A 26,912-nucleotide genomic window follows, 5' to 3' on the forward strand; every position below is an offset into this window, starting at 1 on the left:
TTTTTTCTCCTTCACTCATCATTGTATTATTTTGATACTCTATACCTAATTTAATAAACCAGGTCTAGCTCATTTGGGTGTATATGGAGCACTTGGGCACTATAACTAATTGCCTTTCTTATGCAGTTAGCCCAAAGACCAAGTTGTGGGCTGCTGAATTTTCAAGTGGGGCGGAATTCTGGTGGTGTGGAGGAGATGCAGGTGTGAAGTTGAATGTGAAGTCTAGGCCATGGCTGTTGGAACCTTACAGATGCCACTGAACTTCAAGAATATGCTTACAAAATATGAATGACTAAAATTGTATCTGGCTTTCTCCTTTGGTTGTCTGGTTTTCATCATAAAACTAAATTCTGTGTGTAGGTAAGGCTATTTTTCCTGATATATGGATAGTCACTGGGTGTGTATCTATCTGTAAAAGTTTTATGGGCAGAAAAGACCCTCTAAGTTTTCAGATCTGATCTATCACTTGCCTTAAGTCATATAATTTTAGTCAGCCTCTATGTATTTGAGTAACACATTTTTACCTCGACATAATTTTCAGAGAAATGCAAACTCTTGGTTTATGGGCAATAAAGGATAAGGAGTCTATTAGTGCCTTTGGCAGTTTGTAGCTCTAGTGCTTAGCTACCTTCATGAATATTTATGTCAGATTTTTGAAAGAAGAGTTCGCTATTGTAATGTTCTCCTGTTATGCTTGCTGTGCTAGAAGAAAACCCTAGTGCCTTGACTAGGAAAAGTAATTTCATATATATTGTAATCAGACAGCCTCTCAATCTTCTTGATTAACTGATCAAACTAAGCCTTTTAATCATACAGGTCATACAGAGGCATTTTCATCAGTTTAATTTGTATTATTCTTCGCTTTCTTCGCCAGTCCTTTCGGTGACCTCTTTTGAATTTGAACTCTGTAAGCAATAGTTAAATATCAAGGATATTTTTGAAATCTTTTCACAAAATGTTCTCCAGTATTTTTTATTCTCTTTATATATCCAAGGTTGTTTTCATATTTTCTCTTCCTTCCACAGCATATGATTCTCACCTAGCTTGATGTTTAACCATAACACCTAAAATCCTCTGTTTCTGTCCTTCCAAGACACATTCTCCATCCTGCAGGAAGGACCAGAGTCTCCTATTGTTTCATGGATTAGTCTTCTTTTGGCTGTAATAATACACATTTCCACCTAGGGAAGTAATCGCAATCAGTCTTTCTACTTGTTCCCCTTGTATTTAACAATTTTTCCTATTCCTGTCATCAGCAAGCGTTAGTGTCATTATAATGCTTAGTTCTAGCTCATAAATGAAATTAATGTTATCTATCCCACAAACTATCTTTGATTTTCTATTGAAGATGTCAGCCACTCCTCTACATGTGATTTGATTCTGCCCAGTCCTATTTTCTAACTGAAAATAATAATCAAAACAGCATTGTGGAAACTGTATCTACCATTGCTTTGAAAAAAAATCTCACACTTTAGATCTAAGAAGGCAATATAATTAGTCTGATAATACCTGTTCTTGATAAAGTCTTACGAATGTCATTTGGGACCAGCTTTAGTTTGGTCAGCGCAATATTGTAGTAGGCCAATCAGCAGTTTCATCAAATAGAAGAATAATAAGGTAAACTAAAGCAAAAGTTGTAAAAATCTTTCTGTATTTGATCTGTCTTCTCAGTGTGAAGACAGCAGAAACATCTTAGTCTGCTGTTATTTCTCCTGGCTCTTATTATATAGTCCCACACTGGAATTACAGCTTCCACAGCTGTTAATCTGGCATGATTTACTTCAAAATTTAGGCACAGAGTAATACACTTTGGTTTTGCCAGACTTTGCTAAAACAATGTAGAGTTTGAACCGAGACATAGTCTAATACCTGAACTACAACTGATACAAACAAAATACTTTAGAATCATAGAATCATAGAATTGGCTGGGTTGGAAGGGACCTCAGAGATCATCGAGTCCAACCCTTGAACCACTGTTGTGGTTGCTAGACCATGGCACTGAGTGCCACATCCAGTCTCTTTTTAAATATCTCCAGGGACGGAGAATCCACTACTTCCCTGGGCAGCCCATTCCAATGTCTGATCACTCTCTCCGTAATTAAATTCTTTCTAATATCTAACCTAAACTTCCCCTGGCACAACTTAAGACCATGCCCTCTTGTCTTGTTGAAAGTCGTCTGGCAAAAGAGCCCAACCCCCCCCTGGCTACAACCTCCTTTCAGGGAGTTGTAGAGAGTGATGAGGTCTCCTCTGAGCCTCCTCTTCTCCAGGCTGAACAGCCCCAGCTCTCTCAGCCTCTCCTCATAGGGTCTGTGCTCGACTCCTTTCACCAGCCTTCATTGTCTAAAGCCTGTGAAAGTACAAAGCTTTGCTGAATTTTTCCAGTAACTTGTTCTTAATTTTGGATTCTAAGTATATGTAAATGTAATACAAGATGCAGTTTTGTTGTGTTTGTAATTTGTAGAATATTACATGCTAAGTAAACATGCAGTCCTTTTTCCAGTTGTTTAGTGTCATAATAAGATACCGGCATAAGTTACAAAGTAGGCTGATAGTTTAAATTTCATTGTGAATCTGAACATTTTCTAAGTGTAAATCATGTAAGAGATTAATGTCGATATTTTAAAAAAATTCATTGAGCCAGTAGGGTTTTGTAATCAGAATTTGAGATCATGGGCAAATGAACTAGTATTGGAATTACTGGAACTGGTCTTAACATTCTATAGCTTTGTCAGATATTGCATTGTCTATCCATTGTAAATAATTCACCATTCTTTTTAGAAGATTTTCAAATAAATTAACCTGTTAATTGAATAAAGGGTTTGCTGTATTAAATTTTCCTGTTTTCATTTAAAAATCCAATCTTCTCTTTTTCATTATTCAAATTATTAAATAGTTTGGACTGTATAATGTATTAGATTCTTACTTTGAATCAGAGCAGTGTCAAGATTGATTTTCAGATGAGACCAAACTTTCTGTAGCCTGTAATAAGCCTGCAGGAGTGCATGGTGTTCAAAATATTGCCAACAGTATCCAGTTACTCAGTTCTGATGGAAAAGAAGGCCAGCTTTTTTTTTTTTTTTTTTTTTTCAATTTCTGCAGCCTGTAATACTATTCACTACTCTACTGAGTTATATTTGAGAATTGATTGGGAAGAGGTCACAGATCTAAACAGGCTCTCCTTACCTGACATCCCTGTTCAGGAGTTCAGCTAAGGAGGTGTGGGTAGGAGCCAGATGGCTTGGATTACCAGAGTATAAAATCTAGAGATGAAAGGGTACAGGGTCTTCTCTGGAAAGCTGTTAATAGGGTGCATGATCCTCCCAAACAGTAAATAAAAAGATTACCAGGTCTGGTAAGTGTTACTGTATTTGACATTGAGAAGAACAGTTGTCACAGTCATTTATAATAAAGCCAAGGCCTTTTTTTTTTCCCCTTTTTCAATTAAATTCTTCCTTCCATCATTGAAACAATAGCATTACTTTTTTGTCAGTTTGACAGCATGAAGTACCATTCTTCATTTATGTGAAATTGCCCAAAATACTTAAGGATCTGGGAGCATGTAGATAGTGCATGTGTCAATGTAATGTAATGGCTCTATATAATGTAATGGCTCAAGCAAGAATTCAACATGGAAATGAAGTATTGTTATTCATGCTTATAGCTTTCATTGGTGGGAATTCTGGGTGTAATCACTTTTGGTTTTCCTGGTGATTGTTCTTATAAGGAAAAAACAAAACAACAGCACAGCACTTTGTGATGCTCAATGGTGATTAGCCTGATTGAGTTACATGGTAGTCACAGTAAGTAACTTAAAAATATTTATTATTCAGAGATATGAGCAGGAAAAAACAGGCTTTTCATCTGAACAACATAGCTTCTACCCTTAAATATGTGCTTACATTTAACAGTTTAACAAATGGCCTTTTGCCTTTATCATACAGAATACAGTTTGTTTTAAATGCCAATTTTCTGACCTTTATGAATAAGACATATGTGACTTCACCATTCCTAGGTATTAAGGCAACGCTTGCAAACACGGGCAGAACTTGGCTTCTTCCCTTCAAAATTTTGGTCCACCAGAGTATGACTCAGAATACTTCGCCTAGGAGTTTGTTCCTCTTGCTGATAGATCAAGGATTCCCACCTGTTGTCCAAAGTTGCTTGTTGAAACATTTAATTCCAATGTAAGTTCCTTATCTTAATCTTTTAATCTAGGAAATTATGCCCAAGAAGATACATGAGTTCTGAGGAGGAAGTAAAATGCAACTTTCATCTGAGGAATATGTTACAGATTATTGCACTTGGAACTTTAGAAACCCTGGGTGATAAGTAATGTTATAAAAAAAACAAACAACCCTATTTTTTAAATTAAAAATAAGCCCTTCCCTTCAAATTATTTGTATATATTCTCAACCTGATTATCCAGTTTGAATTTTTAAAGCAAAACTCTCTCTCATAATTATTGTGCTGTAAAATTCCTTCAAATATTAAAAAAATAATAAAATTCAATAACCAGTTTTAATATGTAGTATCTATATATTTTTTCCCATCAAGTTAACTGTGGAGGGACTTATTCTATAATTTCTCTTTTTTTTTCATATTGGCAGCATCATTGTTAAACATATATGTACAGCTGTGCATACACTGTCATGATTTGACAATATTTTGCAAAGTGAGAGAAACTCAGTATTTGCATGTTTGGTACATTGTTCTGACTTTTGAAAAATTCCTTTCTACTAGCAAGACTTACTATGTACCACTCAGATTTGGGGTTTTGTTATTTGATTCAGCTACAAACCTGTAAATTTTTATATATGGGATTTGCTCTAATTGCCTCTGATTTGACTTAGTACATCACAAATATCCAAATGCAACAGAAATATTTTGTTTAAAATTAATCTGAATATTCAGGTGCTATTTGGTAGGCTTGCTTATTTTCAAGGATAAACTCTAGGATGTCTCTAGGATTACAGACAGAGAAAATCTCCAGGCCTACCTTGTGCAGAGCTAAGACTGATAAACAAGGTATCTTTCTTTAACAATAATTATTTTTGTCATTGGACAAATTGAACTAAAAATACGCTCTCAATTCTAATCCACAGACCAGCTACCTGAGGAGGAAGACTTTCCAATTCGTATTCCCATTTAGACAATAAAATGAGATCCATGTCCTATCTTCTGCTTATGCCCTGCTGAGTGCACTAGAGGAACGTATCTATAAAAAGATGAGGTAGTTTTAGGGATTTAGGAATAATCAAAGTAGGCATATATTAATTTCTGAGATTTAGAAGTTAATAATGGAGTAGTTTGGTTGTCTCAAATGATAAGCAAGTTTGTGTCAGAGTTGTAATTTTTTTTTCTATAATGCCATAACTCAGATACTGAAGATGCTATATAGGAGCAACTGCTGTTTTGGTGAGAAGGAGGTGCTGGGACCAAGCTTTTAATGAAAAATAAGATTTCTAGTAGGACAAGTGTCAGATAGTGATTATTTTAACTTAAATCAACATTTGCAGAACATTTCAACAAGGCTTTTGTTTTCTGTGTGTATCTGATTTGAACAGATGATTTTTTAATATATCACAAAAATCTGGAATTTTAAAAATAGTTTGCTGTGTAGGGATTAGAATCATCATCATAGTTCTTGTTTTTTTTTTTTACTTTTCAGAGCAGAAAATGAAGACCATCTGGTATTAATTTTTCCTCTAACTTCCAACTGCAATTATTTTGTAGTATCACATAGCTTTATGTCTAAGCATTCCACTTGTATGAAATATTTTTGACACGTCTCAGGGACATGCAGAAATATCTTTTCCCAACTCAGTCTGGAATGAATGCTAACCTGGAGCTCATGGCTTAAATGTTTGTCTTGCTAGGCCAAGGTACATCCCCAGTCTAGAAAACAGTCTTCTGTCTCTATTTTTTGCACGTGTATCAACTTGAATATTTTCAGAATACAGTTAGCATAAAATTGACATTTATCATGAGACTCTTCATGAAATACAAGACTTGCTGAGCAGTTTAGATGTGGGAGGCACCCAGCTTTTATCCTGGATGCATGATGTTCTGAAAATAGAAATGGTATTTCCGATGCTTGCTTATGATCCAGCTAAGTTGATATATGCTGGCAAGATATGTTTTGGGAGCTGCATACATTTCTGATTTTCTGGATATCTTCTTAGTTTGAAATCAAATCTCCCTTTCTTCCAGCTGACCATTACATGATGAGACAATCACCAGTTTAAGTTCTGAAACTCTAAAGAGCCAGAGCTCCAGAACAGTATTTTCTTTGAAGATTTACTTGGGGCTGGATTTTATTTTGTAAATATAAACATCACTTTCTCTCTTGTAAAAAAATGTGTCTGTGTTGTTTTCCAAATATTTTTTATTTGAAAACTAATGATACAATGTCTCCTTAATTAGGTCTCTCTGATAGCAAACAGCAAGGCATCAGGCAGAAGGGACGGGACTTTATTGTGGAAAAAATGGGACCTAAGATGTTTTTTTTTAACATGTAGCTTTGAATAAATAATAAAAATTTTGATTTAAGTGGCTTATTGGCAGATGAATGAAATACATAGATCTAAAACTATGCTTATTGATGTTATGAATGCTTACAAAAATATTTTAAATAATTATATTAATATTATTTTAAAAGAAGATATACCACTGTCTTTATAGCAAAGTTATATGATGTCTTCTTTCAGAAAAGCTTTTAAGGATAACTTACCTGACTTTTTTTTTCTTGCATGCAACCTCAGTACTAGGTCAAAACAATTCAGGAACATCCCTGTATTGTAGTCATAGAATTATAGAATGGTTTGGATTGGAAGGGACCTTAAAGATCATCTAGTTCCCACTGCCCTGCCTTTGCCAGGGACACCTCTCACTAGATCAGATTGCTCAAGGCCAAATCCAACCTGGCCTTTGAATCTTGCCAGGATCAATTTGTGCCCATTGCCCCCTGCCCTCCATGTGACTTCTTGTAAATAGGGAGTTTCCATCTTCTTTAGCTGCCCTGCAAGCACTGGAACACCATAATTAGGTCTCCCCTAAACCTTTTCTTCTCAAAGCTGAACAGACCCAGTTTTCTCAGCCTCTCCTCATATTGCAGGTGCTCTTGTCCTCTGATTGTCCTCATGGCTCTTCTCTGGACCTTCTCCAGCCTGTCCTCATCCCTTTGTACAGCAGGGACCAAAACTGGATGCAACAGGTGAAGGTGAAGTCTGACAAGCCCTGAGCAGAGCAGGATGATGACTTCTTTTTCTCTGCTGGTGATGTCCTTATTGATGCATCCTAGCATCCTGATGGCTTTCTTTGCTGCTGCAGCTCACTGTTCACTCAGTTTGAGCCCCTTGTCCACCAAGACCCCCAGGTCCCTTTCCACAAGGCTGCTCTCTAGCCAAGTGGATCCCAGTCTGAACTGCACTCCTGGGTTATGTGTTCCCAGGTGCAAGACCTTGCTTTTCTCTACATTGAACTTCATGAAGTTCCTGTTAGCCCACTTATCCAGTCTAAATCATCCTGGAGGGTGGCTCTCTCTTCTGGGGTATCGATGACTCTACTCACCTTGGTGTCATCAGGATGCTCCAACATCCAGGTCGCTTATGAAGATGTTAAACAGCATCAGGCCCAATATCGACCCCTGGGGGACTCCACCTGTGACCCATTGCCAGTTGGAGGATGAACTCTTCACTGTCACCCTCTGGGTACAGTCTGTCACCCAGTTCCCCACACACCACACAAACCACTTGCCCAGGACATGCCAATTCAGTTTCTCCAGGAGGAGGCTCTGGGGTACTCTTATCAAAAGCCTTGGATTTACCTATCCACCTCACACATGTAACCACTCTTAAATTTACTAGTACCTGTATTTGATTCTTGAGTATGTAGCTCACTCTGTGTAAATGTGGTTTTTTTTAATTTTTTTTTTATATTGGTGGTTTTTTTGGTTTTTTGGGTTTTGTTGTTGTTGGTTTTAGTTGGAGTTATTTGTTTGGGTTTTTTTGTTGTTGTTGCTGTTGGGTTTTTTGTTGTTGTATTTTTATGCAATGCTTTAGAGAAATTTTAGGAAATACATCTAAAAATTATTGCTGTGCTTAAAGTGTATCCTACATATGTCTATACCGAATAGTTCACAGTTTCAGATACCTAATTCACATACCTAATGGTCAATAAAAGCCTATTAAATAACCATCTTCTTGGAGACATTTTATTTTTGTAAAGAATATCCATTTATTGGTTATTTATTTAAGTAGGCTGTATTTAAATGTTTCTGTATCTTGCTTCAGATTGCAAAGGTCTTGCTGATAATTGTACTGTTGACTGTGGATCCAGAATTCATTTGTATAAAAATCGAAGTATAACTCACAAGCTTAAAGCTAGAAATTGATAAAATGGTAGACTAGAATTTAAAATCAGAAGTCAAAGAGAGGTAAAAAAATGTTTATGACTGGAATATTCATAAGTTTACATTAATTTTATTAATTTTATATGATACAGACTTTAATGTGTGGAGTGATGGTAGCTTCAGAAATAGAATTAGAAATAAAAAACCCCAGACAGACAAACAAACAAATAAACAATACCCCCCCTCTTAGCTACTCATTGGGCCATTGGTCTTATAGAATTATTAAAATATTTTTCCTGCTGTGAATATGTCTAGAATTTGCCACTTGGATTTAATTGATATGTAAGAAAAAAATAGTTTTCTGTTAGGTTTAGTAGCCTCTGACTTTCATAGTCAAAGAGTATGGCTGTGAAATAAACTATCTGCTGCTACATGTGGCATGAGTCAGACCAGCAAGGTGTGTTAACCTTGCTGAAGCGTTTGGCTCTCAAATGTAGAGCATTTTGCCTAAATTCAGTTTGTCACTGAACAGGAAGGAAATGGAAATGCATTAAGTTCATTGGGCTTAGCAAAGCGTTTGCAGTGTGCAGTGTCTGCCTGCGATCACCCTCTGCTGATGGCTCCACCTCGCTGATGGAGAAGCTGCTGATGCAATGCTTTAGCTCAGCTCATTTCTGCAAGCTGTGATGAAATGCTGCCACAGAGATGTTGAGACACTTTTTGCTGGGCTGCTGGTGAAGAACAGGGTCCTCTCCATTTTCCTGATGGTGGTAGATGTTCATACTACTCAGAAGATCCTCATTATCAGAGCATCAAAATAGTTCTGCCAATCAATTCATTAAAACTTACTTCTCTGTGCAACAGGGATACTTCTAAACCCAAATTAGTCACATATTTCTGTGTATCTCTACAAAGGCTGTCAGCAAGGCCATGCAATAAAGCCATATCATAATTATTTACCTCTGATATGTAGTGACTTTTTTCCACATAAAACAGAGGTGGTTAAATGACACATATGCTGCAAAAGCAACATTGTTTTGAAAGATGCTTGCATAATGTGTAATTCTGGTTTTCTTCTGATAGAGTAAGTTAAGATGCAGAACAGGTAATGTGCACTGAAGTGGTGCAAAATGGAATATAACAGTGGAAACTTGGGGGGTCCTGCCGAGGGCAGAAAAGATGCAAAATAGGATTGGGGCAGTCAGAGATATTGGGAGAAAGAAGGTTGAATTCAGAACAGGTATAATCCACATCATGATAGAGCATGGCTTCCTCCAAGGTAATTTCCTACAAGTGGTCAGTGCTTTCGTGAACTAATAGGGCAGATGTTATGAATTCCTTTGTGCTAACATACAAGCTTGAGCCCTGTGGAAGAAAATGAAAAATTCAGAAAAAATGTGCAGTCAGTGGCCTCCAGGAAGTTGAATTTGCCACACATCACATAGTGAATAAGTGAAGTGCCCTGCAGCAAGTAATAGACTGATGTGGAATGATTTATTTTTATCATATGTGCTGTAATATGAACTTAAAATGGGCTTGAAGGAAGAAGAGGAAGAAGCCATCTTCTGTCTGATATCCCTTGACTTTAGAGAATGCCTCACTGGTTCTTGGCAGGTTGCTCCTCTGCAACGAGAAAAAGGTTGGCCTGTCACATGCATACCTAGTGTCAGAACTCTAAAGAGTAAATTGGAGTGAAGGTAGGCTTGCTCTCAAGTTTCAGTTGCTTTTCAGGTGATGCCATATATGACTTGTTGCCCTCTGCTGAAGAGGAAATTGAAATAATCTTTTCCTTTGAAATGTATTGCCAAAAATATAGTTCAACCCCTGAGAAGATGGTATCACGGGCTGCTACTTCTGAACTCCCATTAATTCCAGGTTATATTTTTGCAGTTTAGAAGAAAAATAGGGTTTTCTTCTCTTTTTCCTTCTGGAAATTCAACTCAGACTGGATTTTCAATGCAGTCAGGCTTCTTACACATGTCCTGATTAGGAGGACATCAGCAGTAAAACTGAGCTCAGTATTACTCACTGGCACAAAGTTTACAGAAGTTAACTTTATGTGTCTAACATAATCACTGACATGCTGAAAACGTACCTGCTTCTTATATTTAGAATCAGATTACTTACTATATTTAGAATCAGATTAATCTGATTTGATAAATCTCAATTTTGAATGTCATGTTTTCATGAGCAGCCTCACTTAAAGGTAGTAACCTACCCTCTTTAACCTCCACTTACTTCAGTAAAATCTGAACTGCTTATAAAGAAATGACAGATCCATTAACTGTTTCAGATAAATATATTTATCCACTGGATAAAGAGTGCTTGGGATTGCAGTGTGTGTGGTCTTGCCACATGTTCCATTCATGAAGAACATGTTTTCAGTTCTAATCTGTCGGTGGTGAAAACGACTTAAGGAAAAACAGAACAGAAAACTTTGATCCAGTATTGGTGTGCATCTCCTAAACTTCACATGCACTTTGCATAATAGTATTTATTTTTATATACAAGTCCTTATATAAAGCCACAAGCTATTGACATAATGATAATTAAAATGTTGACTTTTGTAAATAAGTACATTAGGGATTCATTCACATGTTTCTAATTGCCAAATTGAGTTTCAGTCTCTCTATATAGCAATAGATGAAAAAATAAAAATTCATACAAAGAGATGATTCTACAGCACTCAAATGGGTCATTGCTATGGCTATATACCTATACACTTATACATGTGTCTGTATAGATGAAGAGCTGCTTTCTCTGAGACTAGAAGCATTTATTTTCCTTGAATCCTGGAATATAGTATTAAAACTACCTTATATTTGTCATCTTGTAAGATAAAAATATGCTGCAACATGCTGATGGAACATGTGCATAAACTATGCTGTTTATTGAAACAAATATCTATACTTCTAACATAGCTTAGTGTCTGCTCTTTGCTGTGCTATGTTTTTTTGTCTTTCAATTACAGACAGTGTTTCTATGTTGAATAAAAATTAATAAATATACTGCATCAAATAATATTTACTATTACATGCATAAAATAATAAGTTTAATTATCATAAACCTTGGTTTCCTGAATGTCTCTCCATTTGACTATCTGTATTATTGGCACTAATTGAAGTAATTTATTAATGACCTATTTATGAGTAATAGAAGTTTTATTATAAGTTTTAGTTTTTAGATTGCCGTAAGATATTTTCAGATAAATTTTTGAGAAGGAAGATGATTTTCAGTCTTTGTTTCCTGAAAGATTTAAATCCCAGTAATGATAAGTTGAGGCTGGAATTAACATAAGGAGCAAAAAGTCCAGACTTACCTGATACCAGAAGACTGCTTTAACTCATTTCAGGTACTGATCTTGCCTCATCTTCAAACTGGCTCAAAAACTGTATTTGCCCAAGTCTGAGTTTTGAGTAATTCTGTGTACTTCCCTTCTTACTCACCTTCCATTTAACACCGCTGGTTGTCTCTTGCCTGGCCATTTTTTATGCCTATTGTTCAAATCTTCTGCTGTTTCCCACTAGACTTTTTAAGTTATTAAATTGGAAATGTCATCTGATAATCGGTTAAATGCCTGACAGAATTCCAGATAGATTAGATCTATGTATCCTTTTTTCACTCTTTGAGTGAGATTTACCCTTATATGTGCTGTGTAAAGCCTTAATAAAATCAAGTGCATTTATTTATTTTCCTGTTGACCATTACAATACAAATTATTAGCAACTTTTTAATTTTGGAAGTCAGCCTAGGCATGATCTGTGGCCTCTTTTGTTACCTTCCCTCTTTTTAAATAGGTATTATACTTTCTAATGTGTGTTTTGAAAGGGCCATTCCCAGCTTCATTGATTAATAAAATCTGTGATTATAATAGTAATTTCAGTTTTGGACTGGAGATTGTACAGTTTATCATGGGATGTAAACTGTATTCTTGGAATTTTCCCTACCATAATCTCTCATTACAACATCATGCTTATTGAAAACAGGCCAGTTATATATTTTGGCTTTATATAGGCCACTTTTTAATCCAGCCCCATCTTAACTGCAAAGTCATCTTGTGTTGCAGTTAAAACTATGCAACTTTTTTTTTTCATTAGACTTTTTCTTTACTAATTAAATTATTTAAAACAAAAAATTTATTAAGATCTGGACACAATTTTTAACAATTGAAGACTGGTAGTACCTCCCAACCAGTGCTTGGTCTACCGTGCTTCGGGTGAGGGTTTGAACTAAATTAATAGGAATGAAAGTCTGTCACTGCTTTTGACACTGAATGCCCTTAAACTAATTTGCAAGTAGTGTTCTTTTTATTGTTTTCCACTCTGAACTTTAGCATTTCTATACCGTGAGAAATTAAGTCTGTCAACTGCAGAACAGATTTTATGTGATTCGTATTGAGGAAAAAAAAAACAACTCAGTCTCCTCTCTTTTCACAGTAGATCTGTTTTGCCAATGAAAACAGATTTAGTGCTTTGATTGGAGTATTTCTGAGATGAACTAAACCAGTAATACAAAATTCTGAATTTTACCATCAGCTTTTAAACCTAAATTAAGATATTTAAAGAGAAAAAAGTTGCGGAGTCAGCTAAATGGTTGGATAGCTCAGCACTTCAAAACTTAATCAAGTATAATTAGAGAAAAGAAAGCTAAAATAAATGCAAATCTAGTAGCTTCTATTTTATGTAAATGTAACATTTTTGATGATGGAGTGTGTGATTAGGTTGGGAAAAATATTACCTAGTGGCATGAGCTGTAGTGAAGTCTGACTGTATTCTGCTGGCCTTTGGAAAGAAAGAATTTTAATGATTTGTTTTGAAAAAGTGATATTGAGGCATCCTAGAGAGAGATTCGTGTCTGTGGCCAAGAACTTAGTTTTTGTATGGTTCAGGAACTTTTTCACCAAAACAAAGGGCTTTTTAAAAATTCTATCTACCTATATAAAACTCAGCTGCTTAACTGGAGATCTGTGTTTCCTTGTCTGTTCTTTCAGCAAAGTCAGCAGAGAAAAGTTGTGCTTTTATTTAAACTATTATAGTTCAACATTTTCCTGCATAATTATATAGACTTTCCAGACAGTACTAGATGGCCCCCTTGAACAGAATGAAGATTGGTGCCATATCTTTACACTTAGTCTTAAGTGTTACAACTTCACTGATTTGAAATGCTTTGTGGACTGCAGTAGGTAGAATGTGATATTTTCAATAAAGCCATCTCAGCAGCTGAATTCTTCCGCTGAGAAGTTCTGAGTTATGACCTCAGTGTTACCAAAAGCGATAGACTAACAGGCCTCGTAAAATTGTTACAAGTGTTAAATGTGTGTAGCTAAGCCTCCTGTATGTTTTTAATGCAACATGAGAACCTGTAATATTTGTGAATTAATTTCTCTAGTACATAAGGGCCAGATTTGCATTGAAAAATTTTCTGATAATTAAGTAACAAGTAGTTTTCATGACCAGTCCAATTCACACTTTGCTTTGGTCTCCCCAGTTTGTGGAAAGAGGGTCTTTGGGGCAGCTTAAAGGAAGAATGATGCAGAAATTCAGGGTTATGCTTTTGTTTTCATCAATATTATTGAGATTACCCAAAGCAGAAATGAGAAAGTGGGAATACAACAATGTTTAGGAATTCAGATGAATTCCTGCATGAATTACATTAATCTGTAGGAAAATCACCTGCATGGCTATAGGTGCAGACAAGGAATCTGGTTCTTGTTTCAGTATGCAGAGTGAGCAATAGATAGGTTATGGAAAAGCTAAATGGGGGGGGGGGGGGGAAAGTTGTGAGTTAAAACTTCCAAGGTAAACTTATCACTTTTCTTTTGATTTGATCTGATTTTCAGTCTGATTCTTACTGCTCGTGCAGCACGTCATAGTTTACCTGGCTGGCAGACCTTAAAGTACCAGTTTGTGCTCAGAGGATCAGGCAGTCACATTGCCAAAGTCCTCTTGCAAAGTTTTAACTCAGTATTGAAATGTATAGGCTATGTACATACACCAAGATGAAAAAGATTCAATATTTATTGTGAAACTGCATGTTCTGAATGTATACTATATTTAAGTAGAAAGGGTATTTCATCATTTTTTTAACAAAACAAAATTTCAAAGAATTTTTTTTTCTTGTCAAGTAACTTTCATGTTTTATATTGTAATATTCTGCTAAGAATAATGACGTTTCTAATTATTGTTTCTCTCAATATTACCAGTATGATAACTGGAAGATCATTTTCAAGTTTCTACAAAGATTTCCTTTTACTCTTTAGGAATATTCTGTCTAACGTCTACCTTCTATTTTTAAAATTACAATTACAGTGTATTTCTTACATCTGTCTGTACTAAATGTCTGACTTATGCACCTGGTTTTACATTCATCATGCCTCTGCTCTTGTGTTTCCTTAGTTATTGATAAGCAATGAATAACGGAACAAATATTTTCTTAAGGAATTGATTTTAATTTTCCCTGTTGAGCCTTAGTGGTGGAAAAAGCCAGAATAAAAAGACTGTGTTCTTACCAGCAAAGCTCCAAATCTGTCTAAGGATTACTTTTTTTTTTTTTCATCAGTTTTCATTAATATAATTTTAGTAATTTTTGGTAATGAATGTGTGATTAAAGGTTATCCATATAGCTAAATAGCAAATATTACCATGTGCCATTTTAGCTACTCGGATAATTTGTAAACTCTGTATACAAATAGACACTTCATAAGTAAAAATTTTCTCTCCCATAGTTAAAATCATAGATCAATATCAGTTGTTCAGCGGTTTATCCAGCTGCTTATTACCCCCCTGGTAGGCCAAATTACTTTTAATGTTTTTTAATTTAATGTTTTAAGTTAGAAAGTTTTTTTCCTGCTGCCTTTACATCCAACTATTGAAATGTAAATTTAAGCCTCATCATTTCTTGCATAAGTGATTCTTGGTACCACCTGCTTCTAGAACAAATTGATTTCTCCATTGCTTGGTGCATCTGGTTGCAGGAGGTATTGATTTAGGCAGTTATGTGTATACTACTTTATGCAACAATCACCAAGTGGCCAGCATCACAGATTAAGATTATTTCAAATATAGAACAGGAGGGGACTGCCCTAGGATGTAGTTCAGTTCCTCAAAGCAGAAACTAAATTCTTTCTAATAGCCTTAACAATCAGACTTCTAAATGCAGGTATGGTTTCGCCAGTTCATATTTGATGGTGATGGCTGCTTCCATGATATTTTAGGACCTTTTTGAATTTTCCAGCAAAACACTTAACCACCAGTTTGCACATTTTTTTTTCTAGTCTCACCTGTACCCTTCTTCTGATAAATTTTTCTCCTGCTGTTTAGCTTTGCTTCATTAGGAAAGACAATTGTGTTCCCTTCTCAGACTTCAGTTTTTTCTCATCCAATCTCTCCAAACTACTCTTGTATCAATTTTTATTTTCTCTTTCAAAAAATGAAATTTAACTAAATAATTTCTGAAAAGCAAATTACTGAAGGAGTCTCCTACATGCTGTGCTACAGCATCATGTCTATGGATATACTTTGAAGTTAATCCATCTTGAAGTGGACAGTGAACCAAATGATGTCCAGAGGTCATTCCAACCTAAATTATCTATGATAGTTTGTCCTTCACCTCAACAGAAGAATTTGTTCCACATACCTATTAGATTTGGCAATTTTTAATGTCTACCTCATATTATTTACTTTATCTTCCTTTAAAAGGGATCAGCAAAATCTTTCCTGCTCCCTGCAGAATCCTGTTCCATGGCAGTGAAAGACAACATGTAAAGGAGAGATGACTACCATGCAGTCTGTTGACTGTAGAAAATCAGACCATATATATTAATGTTAAGAATATCTTTTGTTGGTCACAGGGGACTTGGTGCCATTATGTTGGCTCAGTACGAGTTTGCATCTGGCCCAAGCAGCTAATAACAGGCATAAACTGAGGAAAAGAGAACAGGGAAGCGATCACCTAAGCAAAATGAGAAATATCCTGGCTCTATGTTTTCTTCTGTAGGAGGGGAGTGGCAATGGAAAGGAAAGAAGAGAGGTTTTTACATGGAAAGACATGAAGGTGAAGAGCATTGAAGGAGTAGGTTTCTTGGAAGGAGATAAGTGAAGTTAATATGAAGAATGTTTATGGGAGAAGAACTGGGAAGGGTTGTGATGTGCAACTTTACGCTGTGACAGACTGTGTGTGTGTTGGGAGTTTTCTGCATGGAATGCACTTTCTTGATTCAAGGTAGAGGCCATCTGGCTCCTGTCTGCATTGTTTACCTAAGGAAGCGCTGACCTTAAAATGGATCATCCCTCAAAACCTAGAGTTATTTTTTTTCCTTAGTTACCAAGGACAACATGAGAGAAATACTGAAATAGCTGACATAGTCATACAAAAGTGTGGTCATGGTTAAAATAACTTACCTAAAACAATGTTCATCATGAAGCTCTGCACATTAAGGATCAATTCTTGTGCAGAAGGAGGGTGGCTTTGTGCAGTTTGCCTGTAATGAGAAGATGAGGAGCTTCATGTTATAGATGGGGTTTTAGCTGCTAACAGGTAGCTGTCCCAGGGGGAAAAATTGCAGTATCCTCATGGACAGAAGTGGGTTTCCTCAAAGCATTTGTATTTATATTACACCATATATCTTTAGAAATTAATTTTCTGTTACCAAAGTCCAGATCCAAAATGGTGCTGAAAAAGTGTTTTGTAATGCGAATTTTAGGTGATTGTCTTAATGCATCCATGGTTTGGGTTGATGTCCTGTAGTGCTCATAGGTAACTACATGTGTCTGATATGAATTTATCTCAGTTCACTGAATTTTTCTTCCCTAATGTCAAAGTGTTTGGCGTGATGCTTGAGATACTTTACATGAAATTCAGTCTCACCTCTGCATTTTCAGTACCTTTTTCTGCTGCACTGGGAAACTGTCTTTCGTCTTCTGGGTATTGTTGTCTTGCATCTTTTCTTCAAAGCCATCTTTTAAAACTTGGTGCAAAGAGAGGGAGGTGTGGTGGTGTCTTTTACAGTGAAGTTTCTTAACTAAAATACCATGTTGTTTTCTCTACAGAACTGTGGATTTATAGGAAGGGTAAGGAATACCTTGATTGCTGTCCTCAACTTAGACATTGGTTTGATTCACAGGAGTGAATAAAACAGAATTGTCTCTAGTTCCATCACATTATGCTCATGTGCTTTAATAACTGAGCTATTGGGGTAAGAGAGAGGAAGAATAAAAGAAAATAGACCTAATTTTATCTTTCAGGTTATTGATTTGTTTGTTGGTTTTGTTGTTTTTTTTTTAAAGCATGACAACCATTCCCATAGTTTGTGTGCAGTACTGTCTATTAGACAAGCTTAGAGAATGTAGTTTTGGGAGTATTGATGGGCTGTGCTGTGATTTAGGCACTCCACTGCTTTGTTGCCTCAAAGCAAGATGACTCTACCTCTCCACTCTTGCATATCTCAAATCAGTAATTTCTGATTTATTGCTGGAGCACTTCAGTCTCTTCTAAATATTATTTTAGATACTTGTTTGGTTTGGATAAGATCCAAAAATCACCGCCGTGGCTGAGGAAATATGATAGCTCACCACTATCTAGACTGATATGCTGTGGAGACATGATAAGACTTTAAATGTGCTCCTGTTGAGGTAGTTCTGTTTTGGAAGCGAGCTGCTTCCTCAAATAAAAATGGTTTGAAGCAAACAGGATGAACATTATTAACTTAGCAGAAATCAAGCTCTGAACCAATTTCTTCGCTTTGAAAACCACCATCCTTTCTCTCAATTAATTAATAAAGGGAAATTGCACAACGAAGTAATTTGATTTGATTTTAGCTTCTCTAAATAAGAGCATAAGCATGGTTGTAGTGATTCAGAGTTAGGGTCGGTCTAGCCTGCTGTCCTGTCTGGGACATAGGGAAGGATGAGAATAGGTTAATCATGTAACATTTGTTTCCCTAATGCTCTCATTGCTTCCAAATTTATAGTTAAATAAAATATAACAAGTATTTGCAATTTTCTTTTTTTTCCCCTTAAAGTGGTAGAGCTCGAGAGGCTCTCCGCATGAAAGGATTCTCTCTGTTCAGTGTCACACCAGGGACTATCTACAGAACTGAAACTAAAGGAAAATGTCTGGTATTGCAGGCTAAGTAGCAAGTGTTTTCTTTCTAGATGGCAATATTAAATAAAACTTCAGTAACTTTTTGGGAGCTGGTATGTGAGATGTGAGTTCAGCAACTTACAAGTAAAAAAGGTAAAATTATTATAACTCTAATTGATCATTTCAGGAATTCTGTGCAGAATGGAAGAGTGCTGCTCCTGGCTTGCTGTGCATGCTCTGTGCTGTCATTGTGCTCTTAGCATCGTAGCATGTTGGACCTGAAATCACATTTTAAACAAGCAGAAATAGAGCAGTCATTATTAAACATAATCAGTACAGGAAAAGTGAATATAAATAGGACTGGAGAGTTGAAAAAGGTGATCTTTAAAGGAAAATCATATCTGCAAACTTTTGCAAGTCTTTAATGGAGAGGAAAACATTGATCTTGGGATGGTTTTGAAAATTTGGCAGTGAATATTTCCATGCATGATGGGAAAGAAGTAGGAAACAGAGCACAGATGCAAAGTTCTGCTACTTATTTCGTAAAACCTAGGGAATAACAATAATTTGTTTGGGGAAAAAAAGCAGACAATATTTTTTCCCTGTAGGTTTCAGCAAGGCCTTTCTGATAAAGGTGGGGATTAACTAACTGAATGGTTTTCTGGCATCTGCAGCTAAGAACTTTGTAATAATTTTAAAAGTCCTTTGGTAATTCACAGGGCATAAAAGCAGATCTGTAGATAAAATAAGTGTGGATTTGTGGGGGGTGTTGTTTTTTTATTTGGTTTGTTGGTTTGTTTTTATAACAGTTTGCAGAATCATCATATGGACTTAATCATGGATTAAGTTGGTTGGAACATTGAAAGGACTTTTCAAATGGTAGCCAAGGTGATACCACAGCTAACTAATAGGGTTGAATTAAATATTTGTCAGGTTACTGTGTCACATCTACATAGGTGACTACTGAAGTCAGAGATTTTGATGTAATTTTAAATTGGGTAACAAAAAATGTGCTTGGGGGTTGACCTTTTCAGTAGTTATTTACTGATGGGTTGGTATTTTTTCCACGGCATTATCTAATGTAAAATTTATTCTTAAGTTTTTTCTTGTTTGTTTTTGGGTTTTTTCCCCCCTAGATTGTTGATACCAAAATTAATTTACTATTTTGGAGATAAGCTGAAGTGTACTGCTGATTTAAAATATGCTTTTCCTTTGCTGTAGATGGAATTTACTTTCTAAACCTCATTGATTTTTTTGTGAAATACTTCTGAATCTTTTTTATTTTACCTTCCATAACCAGAATAGCAGTTTTAAAAGCAGCAGAACAGTGTCTGCCTGTAATTATATGCAGCAATATTTGTGTGGCTCCATTGCAGAAATAATTGAAAAGATGATGTGCTGAAACAACTCCTAGTAAAAATGCTTTCATAGCTGCTATATAATAGTGTTACATAGAATTCCATGAACTGTTTTAGAAAACAAAAAAAATAAATATTTTTGTACAGCAGGTAACTGTAGCACTTTCTGCAAAAAAAATGAGTGACAACTGTAAACTGAATGACTTCACATAAAGAAAAGATTTCTTGGGTAATTAAAGGAATGCAAGAATGTGGATTTGCCCCAGCAGCCAGTTCCAGGGCTCCATGATAAAAGATGTGCCAGAAAGAGTGACTGAAAGAATACCTTATGCCCCTCCCCAGCAAGAACTGAATTTACTGTGGTGTTCTTCCAAAGAGCAATAAAGCACAGGACTTAAATAACCAAACGATACAGCCCGATGGGCATCTGCACAGATAGATATTGGTGCATAGGATAAGAAAAATCAATTTTGGTGGGCTGCATAATAAATAGTGTTCTAGAAGAAGGGTGTATGTACTACTGTGACCAGTTACTGTGCAAAAAGTGTGCTTTGGGGTAGGGATTTGATCTAAGTTTCCTTTGCCCCGCTGTTGACCCTGCTGCCACATCCATGGCCACACTCCCAATGCTAGGAGTGTAGGAGGGTCCAAGGTGCCCTTGCCGCTCCCTGGCTCCTGCTTTGAAAGCTAATTCTTGGGACTTTGTACAATTTGTACACTTCGAGCATCCACCAGTCTTTTGATTCCCATAAGCTGTGGGAAGAGATGCTTGATGGTCATACATAGTTCACCTTATTCTGCTGGTGCTGGCCATTGTGGAACAGTCCAGTTGTCTCCACAGTAATCTCTTGTCACACTGGGTTTCTGTTGAAAAGAGGACATTCCTTCTTGTTTAGTTCTACTGAGAGACAGGAAAAAATAATGAAGGTTCCCAAAGTCCTGATTTGTTGCTTGTTTATAGACATACTGTAGCTCAGGCTGGGATTTTTCTACCCCTGCCTGAAAGTCTAAACTGGATGTACATAGATTGCTTGTAATATCCAGCCATCCTTTGTTGACCTCAGAAATTTGGCATTTTTGCAATGCATTGTGCTTCTGATGTTTCCACGCTGTGGAGAGAGAGATAGAGCTCCTCAAGTGCTCTGCTCATGTGATGTTCCCCAAAATGAGCTCCCTGCAGCGTGCTGTGCTCATTTGCCTTTCATCCTCCTAGCATGCAAGGTCACACATAAAAGGTTTCTCAGTACTTCAGTGCTTTTATTACATGTGTGCAGAAATGGGAACATGTGAGTGCAGCTGGAATCAAGATGAATACTCTGTGGATATTTATTTTGCTCATTCTTGCCTAGGGAGGTAAAAGAACTTTTCCTGGAATATTTCCTTGCATAGGTGGTTATTAAAGTTAAACTTTTAGGCACAGTGTAGTCCATCCTTACAGGAGATGTATTCATTAGCTTCAAGGTGAACACCCAGAACTCAATAAAGGACAGTATTCTTTTATTTGGTTGGTTGGAGTTTTGTTTGGGTTTTAGTATTACCTTCTCATTCTTAAGTTATTCTGCTTCCCTAGGATTTCACTTCAATAAGTCCTGTTTTCCAAAGGCCATCAAAGTATAGGAGAATCAAAGTTTTTTATAGTTGAATGGTGATATGGTAATCTTTATAGAACTAGGTAGAATGAGCATCTTCTATAAGATCTATACTCTTTATCAATAGTAGATATGAAAGAAGAATAGAGCAAATAAATCATAATTATTCTTGTGCATTGGGTTAAGGAAATAATAATTATACCTGCCTGGCATCTCAGCTCATTATATTTTATGCTACTATTTTCAATACTATATTGATGTAATTCTGGTTAAAATCTTCCTTCTCCCTTCTCCAACTCTGCTTGGTGCAGGTATCTATAGTTCAGAATCGCCCTCCCCCCCCGAAGTATTTCATTGCTCACCGTCCTCAGCTGAAGTTGGTACAGTTTGCAAACTTTTATAATGAGCCACAGGAATATGTAGAGAAGTGGTTGATAATAAACTGAAAATCTTCTCTTTAGTAAAACTATAAAGCAGAAAGCTCTATTTTCCTGATCATGTTGGAAAATTAATAATGGGGAATACTTCTGTTCATTTCTTGGTTTTGTCTTTTCACATGTTTGATGTGAGTACACAGTCAATTGTACTAATCTCTTATGAAGCTGGAAAATGCTTAAAAGAAAAGCACAAAAAAAACCCCATTTTTATTCACTCAAGCAGGTTTGGCACATTCCCTGAGCAGGCACATCTTACTGCTTCAATCTGGAATCTTTGTGAAGCCAAAACCAGGAAAAAAAAAAAAAAAAAAAAAAAAAGGCAGGGCATCTAAATTTAAACTATGTCAAATGCTAACAAGATTTTCCTGGGAAAACCCTTTTATGCGTTTGCCTGCTCCTTGTAGGAGCAAACACACCTTTAATATAGAATCATAGAATCATTTTGGACCTTTAAGATCAAATCCAACTGTTGGCCTAGCACTGCCAAGTCCACTGCTAAACCATGTCTCTAAAGTACCATATCTAAATGGCTTATTAAATACTGTCAGGGATGGTGGCTCAACCACTCCCCTGTGCAGCTTGTTCCATATTCCATGTCTTGAATATAAAGGTAGTATTAGGATGAAAATTTTGATGGGGAATCTGTCACCTTCATTATAAAGTCATAGTATTTATTAAAGACCATTAGAGCATTTGTGAGAAACCTGACTAAAACTTCAATAGCCAAAATATAGTCAAAATTAATTGCAGTCTTTTTTTCTGGACATTCCCATCTAAGATTTCTTAAGGTGCATCCACTAAAATGTCTCTGTGGAAGTCAGACTAGTGATCATAGGGTTCACTACTGAGCAGCCACTGATTGATCTAGTACTACCTGCACTCTACCAAAAATGAACTTCTACATTTTAAACAAATTCACTGCTTCAAAAGGGCTAATCTGGAATTCCTAGAAATGATAATTCACTCTTTATGCACAGACTTGATTGTCTTTTCTCACCGGTTTGGATGAGGTAGAACAGTCTGACATAAATGGGTTTTTTGCCAGCAACATTGAGTCATTAGTTCTGCTAGCAAGGATGCCACCTGAGATACATAGGTTTTTGCTGTCTTTTGAGGTAGCATCTGGCACATAGGAATCTGGGTTCTGGGAGAGGGACTGTATAGTGGAAAGCAATATATTGCTTATTATGGATGATGCTAATGTGAGAAAGGAAGATGGCTCCCAAGTGCCAGCGTGTCAGCCAAAGCTGCAGTTGTTCAGTGAATCTGGAAACCAAGCAAAAGGAATTTCAGATTGGAAAAAGTAGTACTTCAAAAGGATCCACTGTCCCTACTCACCACCCACTAGGACTTCATTTGAAAAGGTATTTTGAATTAGAGTAATTTCTACCAATTGAGCACATCGCCATTATTATTTGCTGGGGACTCTGGCTATTTTTATCTTCAATATTATTAGCTTCAGTGCAAGCATTTTAGTTGAGAGTCTCATCGAAGGGTTAGCTTTGTATCTATGAATCTCACTACAATGAAACAGTATTAATCGCAGATGGCAGATATTTGGAAATTGATGATAATGTATAGACTTGAGTTTGTCAGGTTAACACTTTTTATGCCAGATAGAAATAAAAAGTTGTCCTTTTAGAACTCTTTATATGTAAATCAGACAGTTATCCTGTCCATTTTAACACTATCTAATCGAATAAATAATTAAATCCAAGTTATTTTGCTGTAAAAAGAGACCTCCAAAAAGCAACATTTAATTTCATTTACATTATTCTTGTTCAGAATGTAGATACTAGGAGCTATACTCACATATATAGTGATCCAGCATCTATTGGGAAAAGGGAAAGTGGTTTAAATCCATTAAAATCCATTTACTCATTAAAACCAGCATATATTCTCAGCATCAGGAAGAAAGCAATTTATAGCTTGAAAAGTTAAAATAACTTATTTTTTTTTTTTTAACCTGATGGATAAGACAGCTAATTTTGTTCTCACCTATAGATATCTTGTAAAAATGTACAGAAGAATGTTTTAATCTTGACTATGATAACCAGTTCACTGTTATCAAAAGAATTATTGTTACTGAGCAACTTCAATCCTTTCTATATTCTTGGCATGTGAGAAAGACCTGTGTTGATGCATAAACAGATTATGCCTTGGAGAAAAAGTGTACTCATTGCCTAATTGAATATAGCATTCATTTTATCATTCATTTGAATATATTGTTTATGGAAAAAGCCTACCTAACCCATCCTCTAGTGTTCATGCTCATTATTTTAAAATTAAGACCTTGCTTAAATTCTTGTACACAGAGGCACAAACATATCTAAATTTACTCTCTTGTGAAGGCCAATTGAATTAACTTAGCTGCATATCTAAATAATACAAAAATGCACATAATGATCAGTAGAACCAGGAACCATGCTCATGAAATCACATGTAACTGTTCACTTGAGAAATCAATTTGTAACCTTCTCTATTAAAATGGAAAATCAGACAAATAGAAGGATCCAAAAGAGATGCAAAAAAATTTTTCTTTGAAATACTGTAATCCATGTATCAAGACTAAATGGGCAGTTTCTATATGTATGTTTTAAGTTATTTAATTTAAATGTTAAGATGCTTCTCCCCTGCTGAATGTATGTTGTGCAAGTCACTCATTTAAAGATAAGTAAAATAATACTTGATATATTTTAAATATGTTATTATTAAGTAATTTCCTTTATTCTCAAGTCAGTTCCTTCAGAATAGAATTACATTCGAATATTGATGGCACACTGCTAAATTATTCCATTAAAAATTAAAACTTTTTTTTCTTTACAGTTCAACAGAAGAGCAGTTTCACTGGCAAACACAAGGTAATGTACTTATCTACATGTATGCATAACATATATTGTCTCCCAGAATTATCATATTTCTTAAAAAATATAGAGAGGGAAACAACATTTATTTATGCATTTTTTTTTTCATTGGTATTGTGTGAAAACTCTGCTTAAAAAACTGGCAAAATTTGGCAGCATTTGATAGGGCTTATAAAAAGAACACCGAAACTAAAATGGTTGGGGGGAGGGGCATTGTTAAACATGTACTTACACCTTTTTGAGACTAGACCTGAACTTTCTCATTTTACTTTTATTAATCCAAAGCCACACTTTCAGAGGATGACATAATCTTCAAAATGGCCATCAGCCTCTGTGTTATCCAATGCTTTATCAGCTGTGAATACTTAGTCATATGTAACTGGGTTTTACCTTTTATCTTGTAACTGCTTCTATCTTTGTCTTTTCTAAGAAATGCTTATGTTGGTAATTTTATTACAGATGGTCAGAAGGATATAGAAGATGAACTCACCACTGGCCTGGAGCTGGTGGACTCCTGTATTAGATCACTGCAGGAATCAGGGATACTTGATCCACAGGACTATTCAGCCAGTGAAAGTAAGTTGCTAGAAATGTGCTTTCTAGAGCCGAGACATACTTGTAACATTTCCTGCTTTAAATCCAAATGCATATCTTAAAGTGTTTTTCTTTATTATTTTCTTATATTGGCAGAAGACAGAGTAGTTGCAAGCAGGCAAACTGCCCCCCTGCCTTTGCAATTTTTTGTTTTGTTTATAAAGGAGAGAATCTCACTGCTACTTTGTGGGCAAAACCCCAAGTGTGGAACATATTTTAGAGAAAATATTTTGTAATTGCACTGTGGCTGTGCTATATTGTAAGGTCATGTCACAGGCACCTTTTCAGTATGCAGAGGTAGTAAAATGGAGCATAGTGTGGGGCTTTGAGTAATTTTGTTGTCTCTTTGTGACAATTTGGCCAAGTAGCTGTCATTCCTTAAGACTGAAATTTTCAAATGGATACATAGACAGAAATAGCTAGGTGAACTTTTTAAAGATGATGCAGAGAATGGCAGATAGAGGAAGAAAGCTGAAATCTTTTCTCAAGATTTCCTCACTGCTCATGTAGCAGCCATGCTATTTGCAGAACTGTGTGGTGATTGGGTAGATTCTTGGCTAGAACCAGGAAGCCTTTGGGGAGGTGAACAACTAAACAACTGTAAAACTGAATGAGGGACATGGCACTCAGTGTGTTGGTAGAGCAAATGTCTACAAACAGTTGTGCTCATGAGTCACATACACCAAGACAAAGTTTTCCCATAGATTAACAGGTCTGTTATCAGATGTGGCACTAGATGTTGAAAAAGCAGGTTAATTCCCTATTTTTCTTTCCTTTTCCTCAGTCCCCAATCTGAGACGCTTTTCCCATCTGCCACAGTGTATACCCACTTTCACTTCACTCCTAGTGCAGCTTCTGACAGTATCTTGGCTTTTCAATTTTCTCTAGCATATCTCAACATCTCCTTCCCTCTGTTCAGTTGACCCATTTTTGTCTTTTTCAATCCCCCATTGCTCAGTACCCTCTGACTGAGCCATGTCTTTCAAGGTGTTAGTCCAAAGTCAGCTTTCTCAATACCAAAGGGGAAGATCTCCCCTTCATCTGGAAAGGCTAGTGGAATGTGACAGACATTTTCTGCAAAGCATCTCTAGCAAAGACAAGTCATCACCTGAAATGGGGTTGTCAGGTGATGAGAGGCATGCCTTGCAAACTGAATGAAGAATTTCTATTTGCCACATTTTTCATTATTTTAAAACCAGATTGCAGTAAAATTCATGGCTGGCAATCCTTGGTCAGTAGATAATTTTCCACTTTTCATGTGCACAAGTTTTCTGGGCCAACAATGTCACTAGCACTATTGTCAATTGTTACTTGATCAGAATAAAAACTGTGTGATTAACATCTGTTAAAATGTTGCTTGGTCTGAATATGCTGAAACAATGTAAGCCCTTATAATTTGCATTTTGTATTTTCCTCGCTTTGAGGTGAGGAGAACAAGATTAAGTTACTGGTATGATACATGTTGCCTTCAAAATGTGATTCAATAGAAAAATGAAACTGGGCAGATGTCAATAGAAGCTGGGAGCAGGGAGGGTCTAACTTGGATGGATATTGGCATAAGAGAAGAAAGCTAAGAAACAGCTGTTAGGGAAAGTTGAAGACAATTGATGGAGAGAAGTCTGGGTATGTGAAGAAAA

General features: G+C 36.1%; 1 protein-coding gene across 1 annotated transcript in view; it reads left to right on the forward strand.

Annotated features, from left to right (window-relative positions):
- CTNND2 (catenin delta 2) overlaps window positions 1–26,912 on the forward strand; it is a 522,813-nt gene that overhangs the window by 198,714 nt on the left and 297,187 nt on the right. Inside the window, exons 3-4 of the mRNA XM_030444848.1 lie at window positions 24,644–24,678; window positions 25,141–25,257. Coding sequence (XP_030300708.1) covers window positions 24,644–24,678; window positions 25,141–25,257 — 152 coding nt within the window. The remainder of the gene's footprint in view (window positions 1–24,643; window positions 24,679–25,140; window positions 25,258–26,912) is intronic.

This window comes from Calypte anna, chromosome 2, assembly GCF_003957555.1.
Source record: "Calypte anna isolate BGI_N300 chromosome 2, bCalAnn1_v1.p, whole genome shotgun sequence".
NCBI classification, from domain to species: domain Eukaryota; kingdom Metazoa; phylum Chordata; class Aves; order Apodiformes; family Trochilidae; genus Calypte; species Calypte anna.